The sequence below is a fragment of the Falco biarmicus genome, chromosome 5 (assembly GCF_023638135.1).
Source record: "Falco biarmicus isolate bFalBia1 chromosome 5, bFalBia1.pri, whole genome shotgun sequence".
Taxonomy (NCBI): domain Eukaryota; kingdom Metazoa; phylum Chordata; class Aves; order Falconiformes; family Falconidae; genus Falco; species Falco biarmicus.
The window spans coordinates 2,599,652-2,617,474 of record NC_079292.1 but is presented as its reverse complement, the minus strand read 5'-3'; the positions used below and the strand labels follow the sequence as shown (position 1 = coordinate 2,617,474).

The 17,823-nt window shown below is 37.7% G+C and overlaps 1 protein-coding gene across 3 annotated transcripts in view; it reads right to left on the bottom strand.

The window, feature by feature from the left end:
* Nucleotides 1-17,823, bottom strand: part of TBC1D22A (TBC1 domain family member 22A) — a 180,093-nt gene that overhangs the window by 96,070 nt on the left and 66,200 nt on the right. For all 3 annotated transcript variants that reach the window (XM_056341127.1, XM_056341130.1, XM_056341128.1), the window contains exon 9: nucleotides 13,194-13,300. In XM_056341127.1, the coding sequence (XP_056197102.1) occupies nucleotides 13,194-13,300 (107 nt within the window). The remainder of the gene's footprint in view (nucleotides 1-13,193; nucleotides 13,301-17,823) is intronic.

Below are 17,823 nucleotides of genomic sequence, written 5' to 3'. Positions count from 1 at the left end.
AGTACCACAGTTAAAAGAAAAAAATCCCAAAATGTCAAACTCATGGAATTCATGAATTATTGCTCAGGGCAATATAGAAGTACAGTGGTTAAGATTTTAATTCTTCTATCTTATGATTTAATTGGCAATACCGGCTTCAAAATTAGTCAGCTTTACTCCCAACTCTTTCTATTTCCTCCCCACCAAGAGGCGCGGGGGGATGGGGAACAGGGGTTGTGGTCAGTTCATCATACTTCGCCTCTGCCAGAGAGCCTGCTCCTGCACAAGCTCATCTCCACAGTCCACAGCTTCCACCGAGGCATCTCCACCTGCTCTGGTGTGGAGCCCTCCACGGGCTGCAGGTGGATATCTGCTCCACCATTAACCAGCATGAGTTGCAGGGGGACAGCGTGCCCCACCGTGGTCTTCTCTACAGACTGCCAGGGAACCTCTGCTCCGGTGCCCGGAGCACCTCCTGCCTCCTTCTGCACTGACCTGGGGGTCTGCAGGGCTATTTCTCTCACTTTTTCTCACTCCTTTCTCACAGCTGCTGTGCAGTGCTTTTTACCCTTTCATAAACATGTTACCACAGGGGCACCACCAGCATCACCAACAGGCTCAGCTTTGGCCAGCGACAGGTCCATCTTGGAGCTGGCTGGAACTGGCTCTGTCCAACACAGGGCCTCTTCTCACAGAAGACACCCCTGCAGCTCCCCTGCTACCAAAACCTTGCCACGTAAACTCAATAAAAGTTCTTTGCTAACTTTTGCAGAAAAAAAGTGTTCCAGTATTCAACTTTGCTACCTATTCCCCCTCACAGCTGTGGGTCCTCAAAGGAACATTTCATTACTCATCCTTCAAAGTTTTATTATATTTCCTCATTTATTCCTCCTGCAACTTTGCCCATCCACTTTAAGCAAAAGAAAAACTCCGAAAAAGTCATCAGTAACTAAGAATAGGAGTGTCTTGCCTCAACAGGTCTTCAGCAAACAGTTAATATAAAATGCCTTATATTTCCAACCACTGTTCGTGACACTTTCTAGTAAGTATTCACATATGACAAAGTATGCATGAGTACACAACAGAATCCTCAATAAAGATAAAAAATTCATGCACTGGTGTGCAGTATCTAAATTCCTTGATGTTCTGCTCAGATCGCTTCCAACATAATTCCAGTGAATTATGCTAACCTACTTCACAGCTGAATGGTTATAATATCTAGTGCAGACTTGGACACATAATTAGTTTCACCTTACAATACAGAAGGTTAAGACTTTATAATGTCACAAGGGCTCAAAACTTGCTTCAGTCTCAAATCTTCGTATTAGTAGTCTGTACTTATTCTGCAGAGGCTAGTATAACCACCTCAGTGCCCTGCAACTACAACTAGGTCTGGCACGACTTCTCAAAAAATAACCACTATAATTTAAAATAAAATATTTCAATTACAGCCTTCGCTAAACATGAAAAAACATGTTAAGTAATTCCTTACATTTTATTTTAAGAGTAGAAAAAGTTTAAAAGGAAGAAAATTGATTAGAAAGTGAAAATATAGAAAAAAATGCACTGAACAAATTTAACTGGGATTATCCTCCCATACTCTCAAAAAGAAATGGGGACAAGGGGGAAGAGAGGAAGGGGGAGAAATACAGCCAGCCAAACTGAAAATAAAAAACACTCTCAATAATTTAACAATAATGATTGCAGTCAAGCACAAGTATAGGCACAGTGCTTCTCACTTTTTCAGGTTACACAAGCTGTTTACCAGCAACATAGTGATGAAAATATTAGAACCATTTACAGAAAGAAATGAAAAGTTTTGACACAAAGTCCTCATGTGCTGTTTGTTTTTAACAAGGTTTTGTCAACCAGATCAGTGCTTTTAAATATGAAGGATACATTAAGCAATCTGTATACAGCATACCTAGACATCTACTTTCTCTACTGATGTATATTTAAGTATTCCTATACATCAATTTAGGTATGTTCAAGTATATTATCAAATGAACAAAAGACAACTGAAAAAAAAGCTTTCTAAAGTTGTATATCTCATTATGTCAGAAAGGGAACTTTTCAAATTTTTTAAACTCATTTAAGGACTTCATTCACATATTTGTGAATCCTCTAAGCAAACTCATATTAAAAACCTTTGTTCACCTTGCTCTCAAAATTATGTGAAAAGGTGGGGGCAGGTAGGAGGGAAACATGACACTTAGATGATGATAGCCAACATATATATTAACACTACCAGCGGTAGGCAGGGTTTAGCAACAAGTTTCTTGAAGCTGGAGACTGTAATATAAATTCAATCTTAAATACAGTTCAGGAGAAAGAGTGCACATGCACAAAAACACACAAGTGTGCTGGAGTATGCTGTTTGCACATATTCCACTGCATGTTCCAGAAATACTCTAAGATACTTCCTTTAAATGAAAAAAGCTTTCAACCTTGTAATTATTAAGCCTGATTTTTGAAAACTTAAAATATCCTAAGCAACAGCAAAGAGATTTACAAAGCATTGCAGCCCAAAATTTTCTACATGGAAAAGAATATCTTATTTATTCCTATATAACAGGATGGAAAAAAGCAACATCTTATTAAAAAAACAGGTACAGATTCTCATGTTATAATAGTATCCATCATCCCAGAATCAAATCCCCAATCTTCTACTGGGCTACGTAATGAAATCTCAGTTTTACACAAGTGGATGTATTACAAACAACTACAGAAACTGTTGAAGTAGCAATAAAAGAAGTGTTGGGGGTATATTTTTGGATTATGGCGCAGGCCAGGCAACAGTTCAAATCTGGGCCAGAGCTAGAAATTATAAATATGGACAAGTACAATCCCAAAAAGGTGAGGAAGTAAATTTGAGGTAGAAGATAAAATATTTTTATTCTGAAGCATACTGATAGCACAGTATATTTCATCTAAAACACATAAAGCAATGCCTTAATATAAGTATTACAAACCAATTACAAATAGATCTGTTCTCTTCCTGAAAATTTTACTCTCAGTGACAGGCCAGAAAACTGTGTTACTGGCTTTCAAAGAGACACAGGCTCCTTAAAAGCTTCTGAAGGCACCTGTCCTGAAGAAAAACTACAGCCCTCAAGATAAATCCTACTGATGCCCTCAATTTTCTATTACCTGAAGTCCCAACAAAAGCTTATTATTACTAACTTAAAATCGGCTACGGGCCAAACAAAAGAACCACCTTGGGTTTTCCCCAAATAACTACAAAAGACAATAAGAGCAAATTAAGCCTGCAGTGATACGCTTGCAGCATTTTTTTCAGTTTCCAGTTTGCTGCACTGAGATTTCTTTAACTCAAGGTGGTAACCTGGTAATTAAAATTGTTTAAAGATTTTTCTTCAACCAGACTTCAAACCATTCAGGTTCTAAGCTCATGTAAAATGCTTTTCATCCTTTGACAAGTAGCCCTGCAGCTTAGTTACTCAACCACTTTTTTTTTTTTTTTAAAGCCAATCACTCAGCAGTATTACAAGATACTATCTAGGTCTTGCATAAGAAAAGATGGAAAGCAACTACTCCCTATACACCTTCTTCATCCAGCTCATCATTTTAGACTTCTATTACATTCCTCCACTTAGTGAAGTCATCCAAGCTGAAGAACATAATCCATCACCCAGAAACTGTTCCATACCTTTGATCACACTTATCTTGCTCCATAATTATTTTTTTAACTTCCAATCCATCATTTCAAAATGGGATGTACAGAAGGGATTAAAACTGCAAACAGCATACTGAGCACAAGCTCACCTTATGTTTTAAAAGTAGCAAAGTGATGGTTTTTTTCTTTTGAGAACTACTTGCATAAACCATTCCCCTCCCTACGTGCTAACATGTCATGCTTCTACCATGGATGCTTAGCTTCTTTACAAACTTCTGGTAAAGGACTTTATCAAATTGCATTTTGGAAATACATTTAAACTGTACAGCTTTTCACAGGCTCACAGATTCCTTCCAGATTTGTGCTGCTTTACAGGAGTTATAGAAAATATTAAATAATATGGGGGTTTATCTTTTGACCATTAATTCTGTTTGGTTTTACACTTTCTACAAACTTTCCTGATGCCCAAGTCTACTCGTCTGTGCTCTTTTGAATCCCCTTGAAAGCATTTACAAAATTTGATGCCATATCCACCCCATTCCATTGCTCTCATACCAAAGCAGTTTTGAGCATTGATTTTCTTGTTCACCCATTACCAGAGACCCTCACAGGAGGTAGGCACAGATACATTTGAAACTGAGCAGATTTAGCAATTGCCTCTGCAGTTCTTACTAGGCATCCTGATGCACAGTACCCTAGTGATGCATTCAATCCTCTCAAACTGATGGGGAGGTATTTAAGTCCTCCAGTGTCCACTAGAAATTCCAGGAGTGTTTCAACAGATCTCTTGTGCACAGGTGCTAGTGCAAACTCAATAATTTTCACGTAAAGCTTATTGTGGCATACTCCTACTATACAGTTCAGTGATATCACAAACAATAGATTTAACTGCAATTCTTCTAAATCAATGTACAACTTATACTTTGCAAAGTAGACACTGATGCTATATGACTTGGGCTCATTGTTAATGACAGTCTCAGTGTAGACAAGTTTGAAGGATCATTTATTCCAAAAAATTAAAATGTTGACATTTAACTCAGTTTTGCGTACATCAAGAGTTTCAGGATCTACTCTGAAACAGTTTGTCTGAGGCCAGATCATCAACAACCATGATACAGTCCTTAGCTGCTCAAGCTAAATCTAAAGTAGATACAATATTTTTACATTTTAACTCTTCAAAGTTTTGAACAGGCAATAGTAAGTAAACATGCTTTAATTACTGTCACATCAAAAGAACAGAACTACCATAACAATTGTGTTAATTACATTCCAACGGCTCATAGTTACAACTCTACTGCCCGAGTTTATGAACTTCCTAGCATTGTTCAATAAAACGTATTTTTTTTTCCTCCAAGTACTAATCAAGTCTTCAAAGAATTCTATGAACAGGAGCTTCAAACAAGACTTTAAGGTTCCGAAGGTACGTTGGAAATAAGTCACACAGAATAGCATGATGCTGCATATGTTTTGCTGTCAAAAAAGTCTGCCCTTAATGGTATTCATTCTGAACAGTAATTCATATGAATAATGTGTGAGAATATTCTCTTAAATTGAGAAAGTTAAAACCTGCTTATGGAAAAATTTCTAGACATTTTTTCTACTTTTAATGTTCTTTTCCTTCCTCCAAGTTTAAAACACCATAAAACAGTATTTGCTCCAACAGATTATGTAAGAAAAATAGTAGACATCTGAGCACAAATACAGTAAGTATTCTCGACAGAAGCACCTGTTGTAGTCATGCTTACGTTTCAGAAGATTAAAGTCTCACATATGACATACAGATAGATACCATTTAGGGGTATTATTTAATAAGTGATTACTAAAAAATGTTGAAGCTATCCATTTCTCATTAGAAGACAAGCCATTCTAGAATCCTGAACAGGCACAAATGTCTGCCCTAATTGCAGAACCTATTTCTCATGAAATTTCTCATGTTTATGACTTTTCGCTTAATACCTAAATTTGAAAAACTGGGTATTTACATTTAAAACTGTTCATAATTTAGAAACAGCTTTACGGAAGGCACTGATAATGAAAAGAATAAGAGTAAACTCAAGGTATTGTTCATTCATCAGAACAGAAGTCTCCATTCAACAATAAACCCACTTTCAGCAAGACTATCTGCTTACAATCATCAGCAGTCATCCCTATAATTATATATATTATCATTCATAAAGTTTTACCACACAATCTGCACTTTAATTCTAAAATATAAAGCTGTTACTTTTACAAGTGTTTTAAAACACAATTCTGATCAAGCAAGCCATTGTTTTTCCTAAGAACAGTCATAGCCTCAAGAAAAAAAAAACAAACACCAAAACACACACACCATCTTTTGTCATTCTCAGGATACCACTTGGACAAGACACTAGCATAAAATGAACAATCTGAATTTCTGGAAATCACTAAGCAGTTATTACTGTACAGAACTTCTATCTCACAGATGGAGTTACAGCAACAGTAGCTGCAGGAACAGACACAGAGCATGAATATGCAGCTCAAATGTTAAGAGAACTACACGCAGAAATAGGTACTGCTAGAATTTCTGACAATCCCTGACAGGACTTCCACATTTTTAAAACATAGATTTCTGACTGGCATTAGGATCTGCTTCTACAGAAATCGGAGCATGACTGCAGTACTGTCTTTCAGTATCAGCTATACCGTGTTAGTGGCGACTCTGAAGACTGCGTGGGAGACACTTCTATAGTGTATCACATTTTCCCTGAGCACACCACATTTGCAGTGCTATGTTCAGACGAGGAAGGTGGGAGGAAAGACTACTTTCTCAATTTATCTAAGCTTACCAGAAGCACTGGGCTGATGCAAACCCAGAAATCCCAGACAAGCTATCACTGCATTTGCACAGGTAGACGCTGTGGTACCCGTGATACAGAAACTTGACCCATGCACAAAAGTACATCCGCAATAGACATGCAGTTCACACGACAAAAGACAGGTAACAGACAGATGCCAACAATTACAGTCCATATTTGCTGTATCTGTCTATTTTGGCTAACCCATGTTCTCAGACAACAGATCATAACGCTAAATGAGCTATCCAAATGAATTGAATACATAATCAAGAAACTTGTCTTGCAGGAGTTTAATGAAAAGGCACAAAGAACGCTATCTTCAACCTATTTTTTCCTTAAAAATAAACCTTTGGAAGGTCCTGTGAAGAATTTTCAGAAGAGCCAGCACCAGCTATTTCTGCACGTACTTCTCTGCATCCGAGCTGCATATTCATGCTGTTTATCTGTTCCTGCAGATCTCTGAAAGGCATTCCAAGCAGCATTCCATCCATCCACCCATAATTCAGACTTGAAGCACACATTAGCAACAACTTTCCAAAACTAAGGAGCAAGAAAGAACTTTGCAGGATTCCCACTGCAAATCATAAATCTTACAATTTAATCAGCTACAGAGAGACAGCTAATATATACTCCAGTCCCTGGAAATGAATTATCTCCCTTTCATTCAAAAAAATTCATAGGCCCTAATAAATAATAATATTAATATTTTATTGCTATTTTTAATACATCTGGTTAGATCATTATGCAATGCATATATTTCCCCTTTGGTTATTTTATTACCATTACACTTGAACTGAAAACGGAGAGTTATACTCTATTTTATACATGAACATTACATTTTCAGGTGGCACAGATCAGCGTGAACTTTTTACTTGAATGTTAACGGGACTCTGTTGAGGAAAGTGTTATAAAGGACAATTTAGTAATAAAAAAGATAATTACGATGGATGTATGGGAATGTCTACTTAATTAAGCGGAAAAAATACTTGTGGGATAAGTGCTCGTTTTCCCATATGCACAGCCATTATTCCTACAGGTGAAAATGCAAAAGTGCTCATGCATTTAGAAGTGTTCTAAAGACAACCAGCTTTATCATGAACATGGTGGACTGACATCTGAAACGTTTTCTCTTTCAACTGCTCAACTTGAATTGCAAAATAGTTTTAGAAATTAACTAGCTACTAAAAAAAAAAATAGGAATACATGATTCTTATTCACAATACAAATGCACCAAAATACTGTTGTATAGATTACAAATGTGAAATTATCAACTAACGTGTTGAAAATAATCAAGAATGGTGGTCTTATTTAGCCATATTTTGTACATGGCCACACACCCCCTCAGAAACAGGTTTTTATAGATAAGCTTTAGAGCATCTTGCAAGACTACAAACTCGAGACAAAACTAAAGTTTTGTGGCTTTGTGGGACAGAACCAGTTTTTCCCGGCTGTCTGTAAAGACATTCCATTATCTACAGTAGATCATATGGAAAATACTAAGGGAGTAATAAGAACCAATTCAATGATGAACTCCAAGAAACAGTCAGCAGCAAATTTCTTGAGTGGCAGAGAGGCTTAAGTGGATCATCTAGACCACCGCATATTGGCCACAAGCTTGGTAAACTGAGAATTTACAGCTGTTAAAGTAAACCTATGTCTCAGCTGTCATGATCCTACCTGGGCCCTGCTGTGCAGTTCTACTTACTACTTTCCTGCGTGTGCTGGTTTTGGCTGGGATAGAGTTAATTTCCTTCACAGTAGCCAGTGTGGGGCTGTGCTTTGGATTTGTGCTGGAAACTGTTGATAACGCAGGGATGTTTTCGGTGCCGCTGAGCAGCGCTTGCACAGAGCCAAGGGCTTTTCTGCCCCTCACCCCACCCCACCAGCGGGTGGGCTGGGGGGGCACGAGGAGCTGGGAGGGGACACGGCTGGGACAGCTGGTCCCAGCTGACCAAGGGATAGCCCAGACCATATGATGCTGCCCAGCATATAAAGCTGGGTGATGAAGGAAACTGGGAACACTCGGAGCGATGGTATTTGTCTGTTCAGGTAAGCATTAAGCATGATGGAGCCCTGCGTGCCTGGAGGTGGCTGAACACCTGCCTGCCCGTGGGAAGGGATGAATTAATTCCTTGGTTTGCTCTGCTTGCATGCACTGCTTTAGCTTTACCTATTAAACTGTCTTTATCGCAAGCCGTGAGTTTTCTCACTTTTACTCTTCTGATCCTGTGCCCCATCCCATCAGGAGGGTGTGAGCAAGCAGCTGTGTGGGGCTTGGTTGCCAGCTGGGGTTAAACCAGGACATTGCAAAGAATTGAGAAAGTTTGCTCACGTTTCCAAGTAAAACACTCTCACTGAGGTGATGAAAAGCTGGCTTATTTATTCATTTTAAAATCATTAATATAGCAACCTATAAGCGATTGCTGTCTTAACAGTTCCTGAAATTATCTTCATGTTTTTAAAACATCCATGGAGCTTAGTTGCCAGCCAGGGTTAAACCATGACACTACGGTACCTATTCAAGGTGTTCACCCCCTAAATGAATCAATCAGTGCTTTTTTTGTTTATTGTGTTGTCCGGCAGTTCTGCTCTGTAAGTTAGCTCGCAACGGGTAGCACTCAGCAAGGGATAGACAGGAATGAGCGTTCAGGTGCAGACAGGAGCACAGGATTACTACAATTTGATGTAAATCAACTTATGCAATTTGGGCATGATCTGATCTTAACAGTTCCAGGTCCTACCTCACCCATCCTCATCTAGTCCTTGCCCTCTGCCAGCAGATTTGGTGATTGTGCATGCAGAATGCGAGTTATTAGAATCATATAATCATACAATGGTTTGGGTTGGAAGGGACCATTAAAGTTCATCTAGTCCAACACACCACCATGGGCATGGACGCCTTTCGCTAAATCTGGCTGCTTAACACCATATCAAACCTGACCTTGAACACTTCCAGAAATGGAGCATCCACAACTTCTCTGGGCTTCCTCATCATAAAAAACATATTTGTTACGTCCAGTCTAAATTCACCCTCTTTCAGTTTAAAACCATTGCCCCTTGTCCTGTCACTACAAGCCCTGGTAAAAAGTCCATCTCCCGCTTTCTTATAAGCCCCTTTTAGGTACTGAAAGGCTACAATAAGGTCTCCTTGGAGACTTCTCCAGGCTGAACAACGCCAACTCTCTCAGCCCTTCCTCATAGGAGAGGTGCCCCAGCCCTCTGATCATCTTTGTGGCCCTCTCCTCTGGACTCCCTCCAGCAGGTCCATGACCTTCTTATGCTGGGGCCCCAGAACCGGATGCAGTACTTGAGATGGAGTGTCACGAGAGCAGAGCAGAGGGGCAGAATCACCTCCCTCAACCCGATGATCACACTTCTTTTGATGCAGCCCAGGATACAGCTGGCTTTCTGGGCTGCAAGCGCACATTGTTGGGTCATATTCAGTTTTTATCTACCAGTATCCCCAAGTCCTTCTCTGCAGAGCTGCTCTCAATCCATGCATCCTCCAGTCCATATTGATATTGGACATTGCCCCAACCCATGCGTAGAACCTTGTACATGGCCTTGTTGAACTTCATGAAGTTCGAATGGGCCCACTCAAGATCCCTCTGGACGGCACCCCTTCAGTAAAACAAACTTTATTCTCTGCAGGTTTTTTTTAACCCCTTCCTCTCAATAAGCTGATTTCTTTTTGGGTTAGTTCTCCCAACCAACACAACCTGCAACTATGTGACCTTTCTATCTGACAAGCAAATGAAACCAGGAGAACAGGAGTAAATAGCAGCACTCCGCAGTTGCACTGAATTAACTGTAACATCATTAGTCACATCAGTAGCATAATCTTCCAAGCCTGCTTTTGATAGACGAGTGCATCCTTGTATACATCCAATCGAAAACCATTTCATTTCTGTAAAAGCTTAAATGTTCATTGATGCAGTTTAATTACATTATCATTACCTTCAGTATTTTGCTTATCAGTACTTGATAGTTTTGTATGAAAACAGAATATTAAGGAGAAATTATGTAATCTCTGAACTTCCTTTTCCAGAAAAGAACAGAGCAGCAGATCTGTGCCAGAAGATATTCTAGAAACTGGTAAAAAAAAAAAGTTGGAGGGCTTCCATTTCTTTACCTGGCTTTCTTCCTTTCAAGGTCTCACTTTTTCTCTTCATAAATTTTCACATTTTTTTATATGTAGTCAAATATTTCAAAATGTAGTAGTTCTGAGAGATTGAAATAAGCAAACCAGCATTTTTTTTACAGGAATCAACATGCAACTATGTTTTTCAATAACACTACAGAAAACATTGAGCTACTACTCATCTGACCTTTAACCAGGAGAAACACACTTAAAATAACCTCAAAGAAGTTGAAGACCTCTGTTTGTTGATTCAATTTTATAACAATTTTGTCCAAAAATGAACTCTGTTACAAGCTTAAATTCACAATATGCCTTAGCCAATGAAACATTCATATTAAGACATAAGCCATAGGCAAGAATATGTTAAAGCACTTTTATAAAATAGTAAGTACCATAAGGAAAGAAACATCTGTCAAATAATGCAGTCAAAATAAAGAATCTGTAAAGCACTGATTTAGTTTCACTGAAAACTACAGCTTCAACTCATAACAACAATTATGGTTATTCACATTTTATAATGATTTATTTATGACTGGAATTTTCAACATACATAAATTCAGTCTCAACATTTTTGCTACATTAAAGCCCCTTGGAGAAACAACACCTCAAATTTTCAAGCACATGTCCAAATAATTTCAAAACAAATAAAGTTGAATGGGACCTACCACCAGGATTCAATTTATTAAGTACAGTAGAAGCACTTATCCGTCACTTCACCTTTTAAGAGAACATTAGGAATAAATCAACCAAAGTTTTGCTATCTCTGCAACAATTTCTATCGTCACCAATACTGAAAGTTTCACAGAACAGATCCTCTACACTCTACAAGTAACTCATTTGAAAGCAAGGAATAATCAGAAAGAGAAGTTATGAAGATAAAAAAAGAAAAGAAGCAGCAATCTGATAAATATTTGTAACCCTAATTTATTTTTTATCAGCTCACTGAAAGCACCAAACAAACCCTGAATGCCTACCAAAACATTTTTTTGTGGCCAGTGCAAAATAGAAATCATCACCTTTCAGAAACTTTCACACTTTTAGCAATGGTCAATATTGAACCCACTGTAATCCAGGAATTCACAATTATATTATTGTAATACATATATTCTGAGTGTACCAAATCAGATTATTTTTTACTTTCCAGCAAGATACAACATGTTTATTTCAAATAACACAGATCTGAAAAACAGATATTACATAAATATTATTTGGTGCCTATCGCAACACAAAGCCTATACAATTTAATTCAGGTTACTTCTTTGTAAACTGAAAAATTGGAAGTTCCTGCTCTACAGTGTGTCAGCATTGCAGCACAAGGTGCTTCAATATGCTAAATACCAGAGATGCCTGGACTCCCATTTACTCCATGGCAGATCATATGGATTCCTCCCTCACCTAAATGCAAAATATTTAGCTATCTATTTACTATTTCTTGCAGATACTTCTACTTTTCATAAACTTCTATGCCAGCCAATGCAAACATGCACACACAAATCTACCACTCAAGTCTGTAACTTGCTGCATTAACAAAAAATTGTGCCTACATTTACAGCTTCTCCACATAGAAAAAATTCCAACACCCAATGAAGCAACACAAGTATAAAGTTTTAAACGGATGTTTTAAAAATATGAAGATAATTTCAGGAACTATAAAGACAGCAATTGCTTATAGGTTGCTATAGTAATGATTTAAAAAATAATAAATAAGCCAGCTTTTCACCAGTTCAGTAAGACCATATTACTTGGAGGGTTAAGCAAACTTTCTCCATGCTTGGCGATGCCTTGGTTTAACCCCGGCTTGTAAGCAAGCACCACACAGCTACTTGCTCACTGCCCCCCAGTGGGATGGGGGACATGATCAGAAAAGTAAATGTGAGAAACTCATGGCTTGAGATAGAGACAGTTTAACAGGTAAAGCTAAAGCAGTGCACGCAAGCAAAGCAAAACAAGGGATTCATTCACCACTTCCCATCAGCAGGTGGGTGCTCGGCCACCTCCAGGCAAGCAGGGCTCCATAATGGTTACTTGGAAAGACAAACACCGTAACCCTGAATGTCCGGCCCTTCCTTCTTACATCATATGGTGTGGAATATCCCTTGGGCTAGTTGGGGCCAGCTGTCCTGGCTGTGCCCCCTCCCAGGTTCCCCTGCCCCTCCAGCCCTCTCGCTGGCAGGGTCTGACAGACTGACAAGTCCTTGACTTAATTTCGACATTACCAACCAAGAACCAAAGACACCAGTGTGCTATCAACATTGTTCCCACACCAAATCCAAAACACAGCAGTGCACCAGCTACTAAGAAGAAAATTAACTCTATCCCAGCTGAAACCGGGACAGGTGACTGAGGTGCACAACGTGCCTCTAGAATTGATTTTAACTCTGCTCTAGAACATCACACTACAATGAAACATGCAGACATATTGATGAAAAGAAGTTGCACGATTTTTTTTTCCCTTTTCCTTTCTTAATATTACACCAAACTTGTGCGGATTTCTTCAATGGGAAAACCTGTTTCTCCCCTGCTTTTCATGGATGTAGACTTTCTCAACAGCCTTAAAGTAATTCAAAGTCATGACATTAATTGGACAACTCCACTACTTTCAGACAGGAAAAAATCAATTTACCTGAATGCCATCAAGCAACTTGCTCATGCACCAGTAACTGTCAGCTTCTATGTTCTGCAGCACTTCTTCAGGCAGACTGGAAACATCAAAATTTTCCACTTCTTCTTCTGTTTCAAGAAAAGAGAGAGAAAGACAAGTCAATGAAGTGCACAGAATAAATCAAGCAAGAATGAGGAAAATAATTGAAAACAAAGACAACCACCACTTATCTTCTAGTCAGAAACTTCAATGCACATTTACTTTAAGAGGGACTAAATGAATCATTTATTGCTCAACTGTGTTACCTAATGGCTTTAAATGTTAATGAATACTTAATTTCTTGCAGACTCTGAAAATCTCAAATCATGCCTGGTTAACCAGAATTAATATATAATAAATTACTTCATTCTAAACATTTCACACCTGAAAGAGGTTCATCAGAAGCACTCTGAGAACTCTCAAGCTATATATGAACAATCTCTGCAGAACATGTCTATATTTGCACCATGCACAGCAAAATATCTTGCCAGTCTTGACAAAAGAAAAAGCCCTGAAAAATATTTTTAGAAAAGCAGTGGAATTTATTTAGAAAGCTGACCACAGCTTTTCAAAGGGGATTTGTTTTTCAGGCAAGCGTTTGGAATAAGAAGGAAATCAGACAAAAGGAAACAGACGATTCCCACCTCCCCACCCCAAACCCCTCCCCCCTATACTGGAAAAGCACAGAACCCCAATGATGTCTAATTCATGGAAACTATGTCTTTAACAAAAGTATGTTAAAAGAAATTCACATTTTGCTATGAACTGAAACTTTACCACCTAAGCCACGCTGCTTTATTTTTCAACCATGGCATCTGAATTAATCCATTCTGAAAAGAACACAGAATGTGCTGCCTTGCCAGCTAATTCCCAAAGGCCCCATACACCTGGGAATGCTTTGAATAAATGCTGTAGCTCCCCTCTTGCAGCAGCTCACACTGTCATACTGTATCAAGATGAGAATCAAAGCAGCAACTTTCCCAACCCTGGTTTCTTCTCAAGGAGGGAGTGTGCAGAAGAGATGTCTTATTCAAATTTGACAGAGTATGATATACCAAAGAAGGAATTTCCTCCATTACACAACTGCAAGTTAGCACAGAATAAACAGTAAGAGAAAACCAAGCATACGTAGTATCTTAAAACTCCTCTACTATCCAACCCATAGCTTTGCAGTATGTCATTACAGAAGCCTAAGTACACCTTTAGGTTGTCACGTTTGATTACGCTACCTTAAAGTACTTTATTTGTCAACTGGTAATAACCATGAGCAGTACATATTACAAAACAATTTTAACATACCACTGATTTTACCACTACTAATAGACACTGGTAGCAGGGTGTTACCAAAGCATTCTTGTTTGCACTGACGTCTATATGTGGGCGTGCATCTTCTAAGGGATCATTGTTTTTGGATTGTGAAATATTTATAGCTGTAGGAGAAGGTGATCAGGTCATGCTAATAAAACATTAGTTCAGATATTGGAAAATCTGGTAAGTAAAACAAAGGATTGCAGCACTGATTCCATAAAATAAAAGTACACGATCTCAGAGGTGGCAGGACTGTAAACAATGCACCAGTAGTCACCAGTGGTTATTAAAGGAATGCCACCTTTGTATTCACATACAGTTTTAAAACCCCAGTTTCTAGAATATCTACAAACAAGTATCCAACATATAGTAAATACCCTAGATAATAAATATAACACTGCCTTGCAAAACAATAGAGTAGTAGACTGCAACAGCATATTTTTTTTTAATAGCAGATCATTTTGTGAGGAGGAAAAAACTCCTTGCCCAATGTCAACAGCATATTCCTCCCAGCAAAAAGGAGGGCAGACTCCCCAGAAGTCATACTCCTCTCCCAGCAATGGAGAGCAAATTATCACAATGCTCTGTTGAAAACAGGGGTAACACGGGCAGTAATTGGGAGGTAACATTTGCCTCCAACACCTTTCTGTTCAGTTCCCATCACTTTCTCTATTAGATTCCCCTCATTTAAGACAGGTTCTAGAACAAATTTGGGTTCGTTGCATTTATTACATCTAACTCCTTCAGAAAAAGCATATTAAGAGAAAAGTTTAACATAATATAAAAGGTTTTTTCATGGTAAAGATGCTTGACTACAATGGAGATAAGGATTAAAGGCAAATAGACCAACATCAAGAAAAAACCCAAAATGTCTAGCAATGAAGAAAACCTCACTAAGATTAGACAAGCAGTTAAGGTGATGTACATTTGGAAAAATTATTCCAGATTGAAGTGCCATTTCCACAGCTCAAAAAAGACAACAGAAAGATCCTTCTAAGTCCAGAAAAAGTAGCCAGTGTCAACATGTCCTTTACTAAGTCCACTAACAGAAAAATTAAGACTACTCACAAGACCTACAAAAATACTGAAAATTGTTAGACTTAACGTGGACAAAAAAGTCAATTTAAAATGCAAGTTTCATATCAACATGTGAAAACAATCAGTTATCTACCTACCTACCTCCAACCTGCTGTGCCTTGAGATTTTAAAACAAAAAAAACACCAAAATTTTCAGTAGAGAAGTCCTTTTAAAAAGTTCAGAAATTAAGGATGAATATTCCCAGTAATTTAGAAGAGAAAGACTTTTCCAGACAGAAAAGATGATAAATGATATACCCTCTAAAGCAGGAACAAGTTTTTTGGTATGTTCTACACATTCTTTCTGCTCTAGTTTGGGTGATCCTATAAATCAGAAGATACAGACAGCATTTAGGAACCATCCAATTCTTTCACTAAAAGAATCCATAATCCCTAAATATAATGTCACAGAGTCACAAGCTCAACCATTACAGAAATAAAAATAGCACTCTTAGGAAGTGCTCATCCAGCTTTTTTGATCTGTCTCTCCCTTTGGAAGAGACATCCCAGAACATCATGCTTTTCTGTGCCTTATACCGACTGATCTCTAGCATTTTCATAAACCATTCAAACATAAAATAAGTATTCAGGATTTTTTTATATGTTCTTTAAACATAGTAGGAGCTTATATATTCATATATGTTCATTCCCATTGTGCTTTTCATGCATCCCTAAGTCATCTCTTCTAATGTCAGATAATAAAGTTTTGAAATACAACAAAAAATTAAAAATCAATCTAATTAAATGTGTAAGACAACCCAATTACATTTCAACTGCACACTAGTAGGATCAAATCTGTATAAAACAAGTGTCAAACTTGAGCTTAAAACTCTGCAACTAAATATTTCCAAGAGTAAATTAATTACTTAAGAGATACATTAAAATACATTTTTCATTAGGTCAGCCAAGTAGTATATTTTTATATATGTTATATTAACCAGTACTTTTTGATTTATACCTGGTATACACAGAACACCGAGCTGCACTGTGTGAGCCATCCAGACACTAAATCTAATAAAGGTGGCACAGCACCACAAAAGCTGCCAAACAAGCAAGTGCTCAGTGATGTGCAATAGTTTCTGCTGCATCAATTCCCCTTCACTTGCTGCACTTCACTGAGGAAGTTCAAAACTGACTATGAATATCTGAATGACCCTTTTCCACACTAAAGTTGAAATTAAAAAAAAGCCATCCATTTTCACGACAAGCTCCAATTCAGGAATATTTGATTGGCAGAATAACATGCAAAATAACAGTTTATATATGTTTATTCCTTTGTGTAGGCACATAGTGCCAAGTGCTTCTTGCTCCACGCAGTTATATGGGGAAAAGCAATCAAGTTGTGTGTTACTCTATTTTTATTTTTTTCCAACTTGGGTGAAGAAAAATAACACTAGAGAAGTTTAGGAAAGAAAGAGGGGAAGGGATTTCAGGCCAAACAACGGAAAAAGCAAAACTAACCAACCCAAAAAGTACACGACATTATTTCAATTTTAAGGCTTGTGCTTGAAAACAGAATTGCAAATTCTGGTTTTAGATAACTTTAAATTTATTCTCAATGAATGAAATCTGAATAGACAGTAATACGAAGATTAAATAACAAGAATATGGGGAAAAATATTAGGTCAATGTGTACACCTATCAATATCTGCAGGAAAAAAACATCGCTGCATAAAATTTCCTGATTACAAAGTCTCACAGCAACATTTCTCATTTTCTTCAGTTTCCTGCAGAGATTTTTATCGTGTTATCTATGTAATTGTAGAAGACAGTAAAATAGTTGCCTGGAGGTAAAATGCTGTACCATGGAGTCAATGACATGATGATCTGAATATGCGCATTGTTGTAAGCATTGTATTAACAGTTCTTTACTCATTCCCAGTGTATGCTTCTGAAACTTCCCACAGTGAAAAAAAGAAAGAGTAACTTTTCCTAAACAGCTTTAAATGGATCCACTCCCGAAGGCAGAGACATTAAGGATAAAATGAAAAATAATAATAAAAAATATTACTTACAGATTTATTTTACAAATGTCAGTAGAAAATAAACATGCTAAACAGATGATAATGGCTTGCTGCCATTAAAAATAGGGTTTTACATGAGATTAAGTCTAGTTGATGATTTTGGTGGAAGTTGTTCAAAATGTGAAAATTAAGTTCATATCTGATCTGTCTTTTACATATATTTGATTTCTTCTAAAAAATGCTTGAATTTCACCTTTTCAGTA